General features: G+C 42.4%; 1 protein-coding gene across 1 annotated transcript in view; it reads right to left on the bottom strand.

Moving 5' to 3' along the window:
* ptprr (protein tyrosine phosphatase receptor type R) overlaps window positions 1-18,158 on the bottom strand; it is a 203,565-nt gene that overhangs the window by 49,077 nt on the left and 136,330 nt on the right. The window contains exon 8 of the mRNA XM_080191203.1: window positions 17,458-17,542. Within this exon, the coding sequence (XP_080047329.1) occupies window positions 17,458-17,542 (85 nt within the window). The remainder of the gene's footprint in view (window positions 1-17,457; window positions 17,543-18,158) is intronic.

Here is an 18,158-nt window from a genome sequence, read left to right as displayed (position 1 = left end):
AGAGGAGAAAGATGATGCCAGAAATGTCTGCATGTGTCTACTACAGAAGGTTTGATATGCTAGGCCTCTTTTCTCATGATGAAAGAAAGGCTGAAGAATCTTTAAAATTATGAAAGGTTCTGATAGCGTGGAAACAAAGAGAGTATTTTCTTTTGTGGGGAAGAACATAAGCTATCAATATAAAAGTCATCAAGAAACTCAATAGGGAATTCAGAGGAATTCACTCTATATCCAAAAACTGATGAGAATGTGGAACTCGCTGCCACAGAAATTGGCTGAATGACTCATAGCAAATGCACTTCAAGGGAAGAGTAAGAAGCAACTAGACTGAACTATATAAGATCTTGAGGTGTCTTGACAGGATTGATGTGGAGAGGATATTTCTGTGTGTGAGTGAAACCAGTGCTAGGGTTGTCCATTTGAGACAGAGATGAGGGAAATTTCTCCCTCTCGTAGAGTTGGGAGTCTTTGGACCTCTCTTCCTCAAAAGGCTTTGGGGTCACAATCAAATCAGCCGTGATCACATTGAATGGCAGAGCAGGCTCCAAGAATCAAGTGGCCTACTCCGGCCCTTAATTCATATGTTCATGAAGCTAAAACAAAAATATCAGGGAGAAGGGAATAAATTGATTCTGAGGAAAGATGGGAGGAATCAAAACAGAAAATGCTGGATTAACTCAGCAGATTCTGTCAGAAGGATCATTTAGATCCAAAATATTGTTTCTGTCCAGGGATGCGTCCAAACCTGCTGAGTTCATCCAGCATTTTCTGTTTTTATTACAGATTTCCAGCTTCCACAGTATTTGCTTTTGTATAAAGATGGGAGGAGACTTGAGTGGAGCATAAACATTGATATGGATTGAGTTAAATGGTTTGTTTCTGGTGGCACAGTGGTTAGTATTGCTGTCTCACAGTGCTAGGGACCTGGGTTTGTTTCCGGGCTTGGGCCATTGTTTGTGCGGAGCCTGTACATAATTCTCATGTCTGTGTGGGTTTCCTCTGGGTGCACTGGTTTTCTCTCACAGTCAGAAAGATTAGATGCATTGGCCATGCTAAATTCTCCCTCAGTGTGCCTGAATAGGTGCTGGAGTGTGGCGACTAGTGGATTTTCACTGCAATTTCATTGCAGCGTTAATGTAGACTCACTTGTGGCACTAATAAATAAACTTTAAGAACTGTGCCAACTATCCTTTGTAATCTTACTTAATTAACAAGGAAGGAAACTCTTTTTAAGACATTACCAAACAAAAATACAATTGATTAAGTCTTAGCAGCTTTAGGAATAATCATAGCCACATTCAAAATGGCAAATATGCGAATTTAAATTCATCCCCCAAAAAAACTACATTTGAGTCAAACTGTTACAATTGTAATATTTATACAAATGATTCCTTATTCTGAATTGAATAGCTGGCAACAATATATAAAATTCCATTTCTTCCACACCTGCAAAATACAGATTCAGGCATTTATGTTTAGTAATCTTAATTGAACTTATTAAACTAGTTTCCTGAGAACAAAGACTAACAATTCCCTTTGAAGTGAGTGCACTTGCTGTTAACCCGCACTTGGTAGAATAAAGCGGTTGTTTTATTTTATGTGTAAATAAAAGTGGCACAAATTCCATAGCCTGCGATAGAGGAACTCCTTGTTGAACAGTTATCACTTACTTGGTTTCCTCTTTTGTCGTGGGAAAAGTCGTTGTCAAAAAGGAGTTGGATAATGCGCAGCTAATGACCTCTGTGCCAAAATCTTGAGGAAAAAGTTCACTTATGTAATGACACAAAATATCATCACTGCGGATGCACAGTAGCAAATACAAAAGAAAAAAAAATCTAATCTTTGCTGTGTCCTTTGATGTGCCAAGCAAGATGGAAAACACACCTCATTTAACACCCATTAACCTTGACCTTAAGCTGGTAATTACTACCCCACTATTTCTCTTTGACTTTGCTCAGTCTGTAATGGCCAGTGTCTTACCAATGAAAGAACAGGAAGCCTCCCAATTCTTTCATTGTGGATTAAACTATTTCAGTTTCCACAACCACCCAATGACTATGTGATCTTGCCAATCACTCCACCCTTGATTTGTCTTTCTTGTTGTGCAATGCTTGGACCACTTATGCTAAAGAGACGGTGATTCAGGTCTTGTGTGCAGTGTGTGTGCTTATTGCCTTCCAGTGTTTCTTAAGGAAAGAAATTACAGAAAAGAAATGGTTGTAAACTGTTGTCAATCTTAATTATTGGACAGGAATATTGCTGGCTTGGTTGCCTTCCCATTGAATGGCTTCCTTGCTAACTTTCTTGCACAATACAGGTGCGTTTAAAATAATGTCATCTTACATTAAAAAAGATGATTTCTTTTGTTAACTGGATGGCTTGCATAAATTGCATTGCAGTGAAGCTTATTCACTGCAGTTCTGATAATCTGCCTTTTGCTGCAGGCTAATTAACAGTTACACAATGGGAAACTCTTGCCTGGGGAGGTGGTTTGTGCAAATTCAATCCAGGCAGTGTTTTGTATGATTTCTCTTCAAAGAGAGGCTCAGAGTCGCAAAAGACAGTAAAATCTGCCTTCAGAGAGACTAAGAAACTCATAGCTGTCATATTAAACTGAGATACTGGGAAGCAGAACGGTTCTTAAGTTGTGCTCTTTAGACTCAGATCCAACCAACAGGAAACATTTTCTGTACATTTCTGTCTCCCACACGAGCCAAACTGATGCAATTTCTCACATTAGCAGAGTTTAGAAAGCGCTTTTGCTTTGTTTCTAATGTGGTTTCCTCTCATTGCAAATCGGCGAGGCCCATTCAGAACCAATTTGTAGCTAAAACTGGTTTGAACATTAGCAGTGAAGATGACTTCTTTGCAACTTTCTTCGCAGCTGAAACATATTTATAAACAATTTGCAAAGTTTTCAGTTGAATTACGCCGTGACTGAAAATTATTTGCAAACATTGTGCAGTTGAAATGATCAATGAGTTTATAGTTTAAAGTTTATTTATTAATCACAAATAGGCTGACAGTACCACTGCAATGAAGTTACTGTGAAAATCCCCTAGTTGCCACACTCTGACGCCTGTTTGGGCACACTGAGGGAGAATTCAGCATGGCCAATGCATCTAACCAGCACGTCTTTGGACTGTGGGAAGAAACCGGAGCACCAAGAGGAAAGCCATGCAGACACAGGGAGAACGTGCAAACTCCACACAGACAGCAACCCTGTCAGGTACAATGAGGCACAATGGTCAACCCACCTGATCAGTGCATTTTCGGATTGTGGGAGGAAACCAGAACTCTCTGAGGAAACCCATGCAGACACGGGGAGAAAGTGCAAACTCCACACAGACAGTGACCCAAGCCGGGAATTGAACCCACATCCCTAGCGCTGTGTAATACCACTGTGCCACCCTTACCACAGAAAGATAAAAGTGTAATATGGTAGCTACATTTGAAGGCAGTTTAAAATTATGCTCAAAATCTGTATTGAGGTGTATGTTATCGAAAGTACCCAAACATGATCAATACATTTTTCTGAAAATGCTATTATGAAAATTGATAAATGATGTCTATCATGATGACCAAATTAGTTTTAACTTATTATTATTATCTGAAACAGAGAATGGGGCTTTCCAGCCATGCTCGCCCCAATTCTGGCTTCTTGCGCACCCATGAGTTTAATCACTCCACCATTGATGGCCACGGTGTCAGTCACCATGGTTCTCAGCTCTGCAGCTCTCTTCCTAAATAACTCCATCTCACGACCTTTCTTTCTTCTTCTAAGAAGTATCTAAAAACTTACCTTTTTATCATCTACCTTAATATCTCCTTTTGTGATTCAATGCTACATTTTGTTTTATAAAGCCCTGTGAAACAAATGCCTTGGGACATTTTTTTATTTTAAAGGTGCCATGTAAACACAAGTGTTTCTTTTCATTGTATAAAACACAAGGGTTTTTGCAAATTGGTTAGGGGTAAAATTCAACTTCTTGTGGGGCAGCCACAGCAGCAGTAACAGATGAGTGTTTCAAAGTTTATTTATTAGTGTTACAGGTCAGCTTATATTAACACTGCAATGAAGTAACTGTGAAAATTCCCTAGTCGCTATACTCTGGCACCTGTTCGGGTACACTGAGGGAGAATTTCACATGGCCAATGCATTTTGCAAGCAATTATGATGTTTGTGTGTCTTGTGGGTACAGAGCTGGATTGGTTAGAAAGCCCACTTTGGTTCTCTGACTCAGAAGCCGATCTCCCAATATAATTTAAGGCCTTGAAAGCCTCACCTCTCAGTCTCCACACCCTCCACCACCTCCCCACCACCCCCCCCCCCATGCTACCCGTACTCCCTCAGGTTGCCCATGCCACCTCCATGTTCATTCATTCCCCATTCATCCACTCTGCTGCCCTTAAATCTCCATGCTACCTGCAGGCACTCTCACCACACCCCACCCTCCATGCCACCACTTTCTCCCTGAGATCTCCCATGCCACCTGCATGCTCCCTCTAAAGTTGCTCCCACAATATGCCTTAGGGTACAGTCCTCAGAAACCATTCATTAGGAATGGGAATTATTTTAAAATCATTGAAAAGAATTAACGTCTAATAATCCAATAAACCCCCGATCTCAAACAGACCACCATTGCTATGAGAAAGGAAAACAAACTACTCCAGTACAAAGAAATTCTAATTCTTTAAGTGCCAATTAGATTTACAAACAAGGAAAAACATTACATCAAAGGCATCTTCTGTTATTACAGCTTCTTAAACATTTCAATGGTTCTTGGATCAAGGGACCACCTGCTGAACTGAAGCCATTAAAACATTTTCGAACTGAGCCAAGTAGTCATATTGGCTACAGCTGTCATAACAAAAGCTTTCAGCTACAAAGCCTGAAACTGACTGAACAAAATATATCCCACTTCAATGTCAAAGCAGTGTAAGGTGTTTCATTTTTAACTTTCAAAGTAAGTGTTTTTTAAACAGTTATTGCTGTCAGTTGATTTAAATCAGAGTACAAGACATGGCATCTGAGAATGACAGGATTTTTTCATTAAATTTTAATGCATTATGGCACTTTCTCCAATGGAAAATGTATTGCAATGCATGATATAGACAATGTTGGTCAATGTAGGGGTCAATCTACCTTTGCAAGTCATGTCCCTATTTTGAATAGCTTCATTACAAATGCAATACAAAATATCACTTTGAATAATGACATTTGAAGGTGTTGAAACATTTTGTACTTTATACTTATACCCTTCAAATGTTCCCAACTTTTCAACAATGGTCACAAACAGAGGGCAGCACAGTGGCACAGTGGTTAGCATTGCTGCCTCGCAGTGCCAGGGGCCTGAGTTCAATCTGGGCTTCGGGTGACTGTCTGTGTGGAGTTTGCACGTTCTCTCTGTGTCTGCGTGGGTTTTCTCCGGGTGCTTCGGTTTCGTCCCACAGTTCAAAGATGTGCGGGTTAGGTGGATTGGCCATGCTAAATTGACACTGGTGTTAGGGAGATTAGCAGGGTAAATATGTGGGATTATGGGGATAGGGCCTGGATGGGATTGTTGTCGGTACAGGCTCGATAGACTGAATGGCCTCCTACTGCACTTCTATGACTCTGAACTCTCCAAAGGAGGTGAATTTTTTAAGGATTCCAAAATCCATACCAGCAAATGAACACAGTATGTGGGAAGGAATACCATTTTCCTGTGGTACTCACAATGAGAACGTCAGTTACGGAAGACATGCGCATATGTTTTGCACCCAACACTTTTCCAGCCTGCAAATGGGCCACACAAGAATGGTGTGTGGTCCGAAAGCAGAGGGAAATTGTTTTTAGCATAATGCTTAAGTTCAGCATTTCATGACCTGATTCACGCCTCTGTGGAGAGACAGAAATCTGGTCACCTGGTCTCCCACTTCACCAACTGGCTGCCAGGAATTTTACAAACATAGCTGACCCATGTATGCTGAAGCCAGGTTAATGCAGCAATATCACTCCCCTCAAACACTGAGGCAGGCATTCTGGTAGTGATGCAAATGGTACGGGTACCTGCCCATTTTAGTTCACGTCCTTGACCCCAGAATTTGGGATAGAGTCTGGGAGAAATTTCTGCGCTTCTCTTTGTGCGCCCCAACAGAATGCTTCAGTCCCAGTCTCAGAACACGGACTATGATACCAATAAAAAGGTACCAAAACTTGACACAACAATCCTTGTCAATACTAAGTGAAATTGTCAACATAGAGCTGAGGAGGTATAGGCTGTCAACCTACAACCATTAAGAACTGTGCGCTGATTCAGTTTATGTCAGACACTTACAGTCGGAAAGCTGAAGAGGTTTTCATTGCACCAGTAAACCTGGATTCCCAGAAGAAAAAGCGTAAGGAGCCAAGCCACCTGGCTCCAAACACTCTTCTATTATTCAGGAATAAGCTGTTTGGTCGCTCAGGTCTATTCTCCAATTCGATTAGATCGTGGCTGATCTGTCGCAACTCTGTTAATTTGCCTTTGTGCCATATTACTTGATAATCTTTTCCAACAGTGATCTTAGTTCTGAAAATTCCACCTGACCCAGTATCCACGGCTCTTTTGATTCAGAGAGTTCCAGATTTCCACTGCTGCTTACGTGAAAAAGTGTTTCCTGATTTCACTTCCAAACCTTTTCGCTCTTATTTTTAGGTTATGTCTCTTTGTTCTGGACTCTCCCATCAGAGAATATTGTTTCACTGTTTGCAACCTATTGAACCCCTTTATTGTTTTGAAGCAATCAGATTAGTTCACCCCCCCGCCCCACCTTTGACGCTCGAGTGAATACAAACTTGCAATCATAATGTAAGCTTTTAAAATTTTCCCACATTATTAGTAATTACACTTCGAAAAAATACCATTGATTGTGGGCTGTCCTGTGGTTGTAAAAGGTACTATAAAAACACCAATCCTTCTTTCTTTAGTTGTGCTTTTACCTTACAACTTATTAGCTTCCAGACAACTTTCTTTCCAGTTCATTGCATTCGATCCCTACAGGACAAATTTTCCCATTCCTCCCTGCCACGGGAATTGTAGCGGACAAGGGGTGGACCGTGGAAAGGTCCCTTGACCTCGGACAGGGATTTTCCGGTTTGGGACGAAAGCGACCAGAAAATCCCTGCCCAAAAATAAAATAATATAAAGTAGATATTTCTTTCTCATTTTTAAGTCAAATGTTTTCTCTCTTGCCATTGAGTCTGATACATAAAGTTAGCAAAGAAGATTATATTCAACACCATGTCTTTTTGCAAAGTAGTGCATTGGTACAGGTGTGAGGAAAGAACCAATGGGTAATTTTGCTGATCCCTTTAAGCCAATATTAAGTGTTGCCCTCTTCCAGAAAGAAGCACCCCGCCCCCAATCTGTGAGTGTGGAACTGCTCTATGTAACCTGAAAGAAAAATAAAAACCTGGCAGTTAAACCAGTGTAATATCATTTTTAATTTATTGTCACATGTATTAACACGCCGTGAAAAGTATTGTTTCTTGCGTGCTATACAGACAAAGCATACTGTTCATAGAGAAGGAAACGAGAGAGTGCAGAAGGTAGTGTTACAGTCATAGCTAGGGTGTAGAGAAAGATCAACTTAATGCAAGGTAAGTTCATTCAAAAGTCTGACAGCAGCAAGGAAGAAACTGTTCTTTAGTCAGTTGGTACGCGACCTCAGACTTTTGTATCTTTTCCCTGAAGGAAGGCGGTGCTAGAAAGAATGCCCAGGGTGCGTGGGGTCCTTAATTATGCTGGCTGCTTTGCTGAGGCAACGGGACGTGTAGACAGAGTCAATGGGTGGGAGGCAGGTTTGAGTGATGGATTGGGCTACATTTACGACCTTTTGTAGTTTCTTGCAGTCACGGGCAGAGCAGGGGGCATACCAAGCTGTGATACAACCAGAAAAAATGCTTTCTATCTGTAAAAGTTGGTGGGAGTCATAGCTGACATGCCAAATTTCCTCAGTCTTCTGAGAAAGTAGAGGCATTGGTGGACTTTCTTAATTATAGTGTCGGCATAGAGGGACCAGGACAGGTTGTTGGTGATCTGGGCACCTAAAAACTTGAAGCGCTCAACCCTTTATTCTCAGTCCAATCGTTTTTATACTTGTAATGACTTCCCTTGCTCTTCTGCCCATTGTTTGGCACAATGGTGCTGCCTTCTTATCAACTTCTAGTGGTGTAGAAACATAGAAACTAGAAGTAGGAGTTGGCCATTCGGCACTTCGAGCCTGCTCTGCCATCCATTTTGATCATTGCTGGTCATTGAATTCAATGTTCTGATCCCCCCTCCCTCCCATATCACTTGATCCCTTTAGCCCCAAGATCTATATCCAATATCTTCTAGAAATCAGCCAACATTTTGGCCTCAACTACATTCTGGGATAGTGAATTCCACACATTCACCACCCCGGGGTGAAGAAATTTCTCCTCACCTCAGTTCTAAAAGATTTACCCCTTATCCTCAAACTATGAGCCTCTAATTCTGGACTCCCCCACCATTGGGAACATTCTTTCCGAATCTACCCTGACTAACCCTATTACAATTTTACAAGTTTCTATGAGATCCCCTCTTTCTTTTCTAAACTCCAGTGAATATAATCCTAACGGCTTAGTCTTTCCTCATATGACAGACTTCCACTAGAGTTCAACCTGATAAGCCTTCATTGTATTCTCAGTGTAGCAAGGATGTCCTTCCTCATATAAGGACACCAAAACTACACACAATTCTCCAGGTGTGGCCTCAGTCTGTACAATTACAGCAAAACATTCCTATCCCTATATTCCCTGTGGAGTACTGGGGCTACCTGAAAGGGCAAATGCTTCTGATTCTGAAGACTTCTCACCCCAGTGCAAATTCATTTGAATGGCCAGAACCTTTACTTTGACATTTAAACCATTGCCCGTGTGTTAAAGAAGAGGAGATCAATGGAGGGTTTTCTATCAGAGAGCATGGCATGGGAGATGCCATCTGGGGGTGTCACTTGTCTCCAGTAGTCTAAAAATGGGATTCAATGAGCTAAAAAAATCTTAAAATAACCTTCCTTCGATATATAATCAAGTACCCTCAAGGTGCAGTCTATACTTGAATTGCTTTGCTAAATGGCTTCACAATGACTGGTACTTTTCGTGAATGACCAATAATCACACCCAAATCCTTTTCCTTTTATACCTTTGCCAAAGTACACCCATTCATTGTGTACTCATGTTCCTCATTTCCTGTCGCAGCAGACTTTGTCCGGATTTAAATGCATTTTTCAATCCATGGCTTAAGAACAGCTCATATTTAACATATTTATTTCAAAAAGGCACATTACTGTTGTTACGGACGGGAAGGGGATTGATTTAAACAGTCCTGTTTTGATTTTGATTTGATTTGATTTATTATTGTTGGTGTACAGTGAAAAGTACTGCTTCTTCTGCGCTATACAGACAGAGTATATCGTACATAGAGAAGGAATGGAGAGGGTGCAGAATGTAGTGTTACAGTCATAGCTAGGGTGTAAAGAAAGATCTGCCAGGATTCTTCCAGAATTAGTGTAAAAATTAGTGCCAAATTAGTGTAAAAATAGAATTACCTTGCGCTGGTTATTTGAGCGTGATTTTCAAAATGTATCTCCTGCACTCTGTGCCCCAGTGAAATTCACATTGAAAATCCAGGGGTGGGGCCTATTTCTGCTGGAGAGGCCAGCAGCAAAGCACTGAATGGGCCACTGCACCTGCACCGATCTGTCACAGCGGAGATCGGCGCCTGTGCACTAGCCCCGTGCTGCCAGTCTCCTGATCACTGGCCAGCTCAATTAGCTGTTTAATACAGCAGCCTCCCATCCTGACCGTGGGACACCCCTACCACCTGATTGCTGGTCTCCCCACACCACTTGTCTCCATCTCCCCGGGCCATCCCTTGCAGACCCGATCTGCCACACCCTCCCCCCCGCCACCCCCCCCCCCCCGCCCCCCACCCCCCCCCCCAATGGCAATTCCGAACACCCCCCAACCCAACAGTCCCAAACACCCTCCCACCCCAGGCAGCACATTGTCCTCCCCATGGCCAACTCGGAACCCCCACCTCTTATCGATCACACCCTCTCACAGGCCTTGCCCCTTCCAGTAGGCCCTACCCCCTCTGGCCCTGGTCACTTGGCACTACCCAATGCCTGTTGGGCAGATCCAAGGTGCCCCTTAGGCAATGTTGGCCAAGCTGGCAATGCCCAGGAGTCACCCCCCCCTTACCACCAACCTTCATGGTCTCCCTTCACTCCAGTGGGCTCGGGCTCCCCATTAGTGGAGAACTATTGTAAACCCCATTGGAGTGAACCGTTGCTGGTGTGGAGAGGAGAGATGCTAGCAGGACCAGTCCTGGGCCCACTAATGGGATTCAAATGCTCATTATAATATTTAAATCAGCTCCGTGCTGGAAATCCAAGGCCTGGAGACGTGCAGAGGCCGTGGTGCCCAGCGTGGAGCCCACTAAGCAGCGCCTCCAATGTCTCACAGCCCACTGCACTGCTGCAGGCTGGGAGAATAGTCTCATCAACCTAATGCAAGGTAGGTCCATTCAAAAGTCTGATGGCAGCAGGGAAGAAGGTGTTCTTGAGACAGTTGGTACATGACCACAGACTTTTGTATATTTTTCACGATGGGAGAATGTGTGTGGAGTCCTTAATTATGCTGGCTGCTTTTCCGAGACAGCGGAAAATGTAAACAGAGTCAATAGATGAGAGGCTGGTTTGCGTGATGGACTGGGTTTTGATCACAGTCCTTTGCGGTTTTTTGCAGTCTTGGGCAGAGCAGGAGCCATACCAAGGTGAGATACATCCGGAAAGGATGTTTTCCATGGTGTATCTGTATAAGTTGGTGAGAGCCATAGCAGACATTAAACTTTCCTTAGCCTCCTTTTCCACTCAAGCCATAAAAGAAAGGGGAAGAGAGAAAGGAAGAAGTTTACAGGGCAAAAACCACAGAATTGACAATTATAGTTTCATGAAAGTTACAGTCCATAATCAAAATTCAATGGTGTATTCTTTCACAGAGTCGGCAGGTTGAAGACTGATGCTGGATAATTCACTTTTCCATCAGAAATGACTTTGATAATGGGATAAGAATGTAGAGATGAATTTGTCCTATAGGAGTTCGGAAGTTCCAGCAGAAACAATGCAGATGGGGCCAGGTATTTAAATCCGAACAGAGCTCTGATTCTGTACTGCTGTTTGCGATATGGAAGACAGCGATATGGAATTTACAACTCTGCAGGTTCCCCCAGCTGGCCGGGTGGTGGGCGAGGGATGGGGACAGGGGGTTATGTGACTCCCACCTCTCCAGTTTAGCTTACACAAAGAATGAATATTCCTTAGCCTGGATTCTTGAGGTTGGTAATGTTTCAACCATTAAGAATTTCAGAGTTTTCAAGGTCCTTGGCAGTCTGGCTGTCATTGATGGCCAGAATTAGCTGAAAAAATGTAAGTGGCCTTTGTACAACTCCCGTGTACAGTGGGTCATTAGCATCTTTTCAGAGATGATGAGATAGCAGTCGTTCTGAATGTCAGAAAGTTCCTTTTGTTTGAGTTATGGCCAACTTTTGGTTCAATTCATTTTAAAGCCTTTGATACGGACTTGAAAAGTAACCTCTGTTTCTTGCTCCCAAAATGCTACCAGGCCTGCTGAATTTATTATTTGAGATTTCCAGCATCCGCAGCATTTTGCTTTTAGAATCCCAGGATCTGAGCCCTGTGAGTCCAGAAACCAGATAGGTTTTGGGGCAGAGAGGCAAAATGAGACCCAGCGGGTGAGTGGGGTTAACGGGGTTGGAAAGAGTGAGAGTAGGGTGTTGGTGGAGAAGCCGGGGTTGTGCAGAGGAAATGGGGTGGTGAAGAGCGTGCATCCTATGTTGACAGGAGGCTTTTGATGGAGGTGCACACCAGCTCCCACCTCCTCCTCCCCAAGACCTGAGCAGGGTCACTTTTTGGGCTTTCCCCTAACTTAAAATTGAGGCTCAGTGGGAAATAGCTCTTAAGTGGCCATTAATTGGCCACTTACAGGCCTCCATTGAGGCAAGAGTGCAAGGGCTGGCCCACCCTACTGTAAAATTGCAGAGCGGTCAGGGTGGGTGAGAGACCAGTGGGAAAGTAATCGAGGGATTTCTCTGCCATCCCACCAACCTGTTGGTGGCAGAACCTAAAGTTCTGCCCGTACAAAAGAAGCAATTTGGCAAGCGACAGGGAAAAGCCTTTTATGGAAGCATTTGATGTAAGACTGAAACCACAAGAAAGATAATGAAAGATGCTTTCTCAAAGTTAATAATACTGCACCAAGTTGCTTGCCAGTTGAAAAAGAAAGCAACTTATCCAATTGTAAATAATACAATGGAGCTCTCTCCATCTCCAATCCTTTAGAATTGGCTTTCCTGATATGTCAAGTTTTTTGTTACATTTCTTCTGAGTACCATCCTGTCTATATTTTAAAAGATGGCATTCATTTATTTTTAAAGATTAAATGGTGCTTTTAAATTCAACCGACACTTTTTTTGCTGAGTCAAAAGTTACGCAGAGAAACCTCTGTCCCAGGCATTATTCATCCCAACAATTTAAAGAAGTTAACTTGAGTGTGCTCTATAGTTGAGTGCAGTAGCTGAGAGCTTGGTGTGTGCGCAGGGGAGCAGGTAATTCCATCCCAGGGAGATTTATCTCCTTAGTTACTGCCAGTGAAATGAATCCGATCTTTAACATTACTTCTGGCTGCTTGGTTTTCAAATTTGTCACAAGAAAACATGGGGAGGCAGTGGCACAGTGGAATTATCAGTGGATTAGCAATCCAGAGATCCAGAGTCGAATCCATGGCAGATGATGAAATCTGAATTCAATAATAAATATCTGGAAATAAACATCTAATGATGACCATGAAATGATTGTCGTAAAAACTCATCTGGTTCACTAATGTCCTTTAGGGAAAATAATCTGCTGTCCTTATCTGGTCTGGCCTACAAATTTTTTAAAGTTTATTTTTGTGTCACAAGTAGACTTACTTTAAAACTGCGATTAAGTTATTGTGTAAATCCTCGAGTCATCACACTCTGATGCCTGTTTGGGTACACAGAGGGAGAATTTAGCATTGCCAATGCATCTAACTAGCACATCTTTCGGACTGTGGGAGGAAACCGGAACACCTGGAGGAAACCCATACAAACATGGGGAGAATGTGGGACTTTGTACAGACAGTCACCCAAGCCAGGGATCAAACCAAAGACCCTGGCGCTGCAAGGCAGCAGTGCTAACCACTCCAGAGCCTGTGACTCCAGAGCCACAGCAATGCGGTTGACTCTCAAATGCCCTCTAAAATGGAGGGCAGTTAGGGATGGCCAATAAATGATGGGCACAGATCAGCTAGATAGTCAATATCTTTTCCCAAGGGTAGGGGAGTCTAAAACTAGAGGGCGTGGGTTTAAGGTGAGAGGGGAGAGATACAAAAATGTCCAGGGGGCATTTTTTTCACACAGAGGATGCTGAGTGTCTGGAACAAGCTACCAGAGGTGGTAGTAGAAGTGGGTACAAGTTTGTCTTTTAAAAAGCATTTAGATAGTTACATGGGTAAGATGGGTATAGAGGGGTATGGGCCAAATGCAGGCAATTGGGATTAGCTTAGGGTTCTTACAAAAAAAAGGGGCAGCATGGACAAGTTGGATGAAGGGCCTGTTTCCATGCTGTAAACCTCTGTGACTCTATTACAGAGGTCTATAAAAAAAAATGCTGGCCTAGCCAGTGACACACAATTCCCTTAAAAATAAATAAAAACAGAATCTCAACAGAGGTTGAATGTAATAAGATGGTGCCCTGATTAATCCAAAGATACGTCAAACAGATGAATATGAAAACTCCTTACACTACAAAGAGATTTCCTCTTGCCTGATGGTGGAATTATACCACTTCCATCCTTGGAGGGTGTACAGGCGTCTAAAAAGGAGCCCTACAAGGTGAATGTATTTTAATGAGCTGTTCTAAAGAAATACTCATAGGAGTATGAAGGCATAATTATTTCACTGGATGAGTAATCCAGAAGCCTAGATTAATGTACTGGAGCCATGAGTTCAAATCCCACCATAGCAGTTGGGGAATTGAAGCTTAATTAAATAAATATGCAATTTAAATAAAAGCTTGCATCAGTTACAGCGACTATGAAACTAAGATATTATTATAAAAATGTCTGGTATACCCATGTCCTTTGGAGAAGGAAATTTGATAATGTGGTTGACTCTTAACTGCCCTTTGAAATGCCCTAGCAAACCATTTGGTTATATCCCAGAAGACAGCTCACCATCACCTTCTCAAGGGCAATTTAGAGATGGACAATAAATGATGGCCTAGCCAGCGAAGCCCACATCCCATGAATACCGTTTTTAAAAATAGACACCGACTTAGGACAAATCAATGAGTTAAAAAAAATCAAAATGCTTTCTCCTTATGTCACACTCTCCTTTAATTCAGGGGATTATAAGTTAAATAAAAACTTCTTCAGTCTTCTGCCTGAAGCAGATCTGAGCTGCAGTGCCAAGGTTGCCACCACTGGTGGGGCAAGGGGGTTCCTTTTTAGACACCTGTACACCCTCCAAGGATGGAAGTGGTATCATTTCACCATCAGGCAAGAGGAAATCTCTTTGTAGTGTAACCAGTTTTCATATTCATCTGTTTGACATATTTTTGGATTAATCAGGGCACCATCTTCTTACATTCAACATCTGTCAAGATTCCGTTTTTATTTATTTTTAAAGGAATTGTGTGTCACTGGCTCGGCCAACTTTTTTTTATAGACCTCTGTAATAGAGTCACAGAGGTTTACAGCATGGAAACAGGCCCTTCATCCAACTTGTCCATGTTGCTCCTGTTTTTAAAAACCCCTAAGCTAATCCCAATTGCCCGCATTTGGCTGGTATGGGAATCAAACCCCGTGCTGATGGCATCCCCCAGCATGGTATCCCTCTCTGTTCCTCCCCCATGGTATCTCTATCCAACCCCCCATTTCCCTTTTCCTTGCCATGTCCTCCCACATTTCTCGGGTTTATCAAGTCCGAGATAAACTTCTTCCTTGGAAATGCCTGTAGTCCCAGAAGTGGATACTACACTCTTCTGGCATTGCTGGGGCTACAGAGGTACAGGTTAATCAGATTGGCCAGCAGCTCGCTAGGGTGAGACTTCCTATCCTGGGGTGGGGGTTGGGGGGCAGATGTCCCACTCTCAAGGCTGCTGTCAGCGCATTATCACTTCTGGGCCAGCAGCTTTCGATGAGGTGCTGACAGACTTTTAGCAGGTCTTGTGCCCCCTTTGTAAGGTCCACTCCATCATGGGGTGGCATGGTGGCACAGTGGTTAGCACTGCTGCCTCACATTGCCAGGGACCCGGGTTCAATTTCAGCCTCAGGTCACTGAACGCGTGGAGTTTGTATATTCTCCCCGTGTCTGCATGGATTTCCTCCGGGTGCTCTGATTTCCTCTCACAGTCCAAAGATGTGTGGGTTAGGTTGATTGGCCATGCTAAATTGACTCTAGTGTCAGGGGATTAACAGGGTAAATGTGTGGGGTTATAGCAATAGGGCGTAGGTGGGATTGTAGATCTGATGAGCTGGATGGCCTCCTTCTGCACTGTAGGGATTCTATGATTCTATGTGTCATATAGCTTCTATATTTCAAGCACAGTAGTTTAACTTCTGTTTCAAGAAATAATTTATATTGCAAATGAAAGTTGATATGTTCATGGAACAGTTCACCCTCCAGATATCATGGTATTCTTTTCTTAGTCTGGGAATCTATAGTAATGCAGAATGAATATTTAAATGACCATCCTGTTATCTTCTGTGAGGGGGTTGCTTGTCTATAATCTGTCCCACTCCTGTTAAATGCAGAAGTGGGTGGCTAGCAGGTGGCTTAGGGTCAGGTTTCAGATTTTTTAAAAAAATTTACATCCTACCCACCTAAGTCCACACATATTTGGGGGTTGAAGTGTCTAAATGGGTAGAGGAGCAAAACGATCTACGGATACAGAGACACAAATCACTAAAAGTAATGACAAAAGTTAATAAAACCATATAAAAAAAGGCATGGGGATTCACTTTGAGAGGAATGGATCCATGAAGCAGAGAAGTTACGTTAAACTTCATATAATCTTGATGAGGCTACATGTGGGTGTACTGTGCACAGTATTATAAAAAGGACATGAAATTACTAGAGATGGAACAAAAAGGATTTATTAGAAGGATACTAGAAGTGAAAGATTGTACCTATCAGGAAAGATTCAACAGGTTGAGGTTCTTTTTTCCAGAAAAGGGAAATTTAGGTGAGTTCTTTAATTTTCTGAAAAGTTTGATGAGGAAAAGACCAGAACCAGGGCACAAATATAGGATAAACATTAATCTATCCAAAAATTAATTCAGGAGAAACCTCTATACCAAGGCAATGGTTAGAATATAGTCTCCCATAAATGTGAGGTGCACTTGGGCAGGACAAACAAGGCAAGGGGAAACATGATGACTGGCAGGACCCTGGGAAGCACCAAAGAGCAGACAGAGGAACATTGATGTGCATGTACACGAGTCCCTTAAGGTAGCAGGACAGGTGGTTCAGTAGGCATGTGGTATACTTGCCTTTATTAGCCGAGGCCTAGAGTTTAAGAGCAGGGAGGTTATGCTGGAAATATATAAAATGTTGGTTAGGCCAAGCTGGAGTATTGTGTGCAGCTCTGAAATCCGCATTACAGGAGGGATATGATAACACTGGAAAGGGTGCAGAGGAGAATTACCAGGATGTGGTCTGGGCTGGAGAATTTCAGTTATGAAGAGATTGGTGTTGTTTTCCTTGGAGACAAGGGGGTGGGGGAGAGGGAGGTCATGATTGAGATGTGTAAAATTATGACAGGCTTGGATGGAGTAGACAAGGTGTAAAATTTCCCCTTGGTAGAGGGATAAATGACTAGGGGGCATAGATTTAAGTGTAAGAGGCAGGAGGTTTAAGCAAATAAATGGAAAAACATTGCAGTGTTAATGTAAACCTACTCTTGACACTAATAATAGACTTTAAAAAGTAATTTTATCATAACATACTGCCTCCAGTAAAGATGATACAGTGTGAAGTGAGAATTTTTTGGATGCAGTTGATTGTAATGTACACAAGGTCTGATTGTGTGAAGTATTGTTATTAGTTTCATCGTTTCAAAGCCCAGTGCTCCACTGACCCCGACCTCCTCACCTGTGGAGCAAGTCAGCACTGGCAGTAATAGTGAAACCTTCTTACTGGTCTTTAAACTCGCTCAAGACTCCGTACATAAGTAATGTGTTACCCATTTCACTAATCACACAGGCTTGGCCAATGTAATTTGAACAATAAAGAAAATCAACATTTTGTATCAAGGGATATCCAAGACAATTATTTAACAGACAAACTGTGTAACAGGTGAACTTACTTGGCAAAATAGTCTTATATCTATTCTTAGCTCCATGACAGGGGATATTGAGCTCTTTGGGATTCACAAAATTCATGGGAATTTCCTGTTATTTGAAAGGAATAAAGAGGACAAGCATCAGGAATTCCAATGCACTTAGAACATCACATACCTCACTGCAGGAACAAATAGCTGTTATCAGGTAAAGATGTCCGCAATATATATATTTCAGTTGAACCTGAGTATCAATCATGGCGATATGAAATCCACCCTCAAAATCTACTTCCCCTCTCCCATGTCCCACACACTAATCTGATCCTCCGGTATGGGAGTGCCAGGTGAACGTTTTCTGTGGAATTCTGAAAGAATGTAAGGAATGTATAACCTACTGGGAAATACCCCAGCAGTCTTGTGATTTTGTGTGCAGTTTGCCACAGTGGCTACGTCATGAGATTAATTACATGATTAAACCTGTGGCCGCTTTCCTGCATTCTTTGTCTCAGACCTCTACCATATCAGGACATTCAATTTGCATGAATCACACGCATATACATATAGGTTAAAAAGATTCCGTGATCCATATAATTGAACATTCAAGCTATTTAACAGTGGATGGTTTACGGGAACGTTATCACAATGTAGGTGTAATGGCATTCTGGGGTTAATAATCAGAATGACTAAAGTACTAAGAATCTATTGATGTCCATGAAAACATTGTCGGT

The sequence above is a fragment of the Carcharhinus amblyrhynchos genome, chromosome 6 (assembly GCF_965287045.1).
Source record: "Carcharhinus amblyrhynchos chromosome 6, sCarAmb.v2.hapA, whole genome shotgun sequence".
NCBI classification, from domain to species: Eukaryota; Metazoa; Chordata; class Chondrichthyes; order Carcharhiniformes; family Carcharhinidae; genus Carcharhinus; species Carcharhinus amblyrhynchos.
Note: the sequence above shows the minus strand (reverse complement) of the source record. Positions and strands in the feature narration are given on the sequence as shown.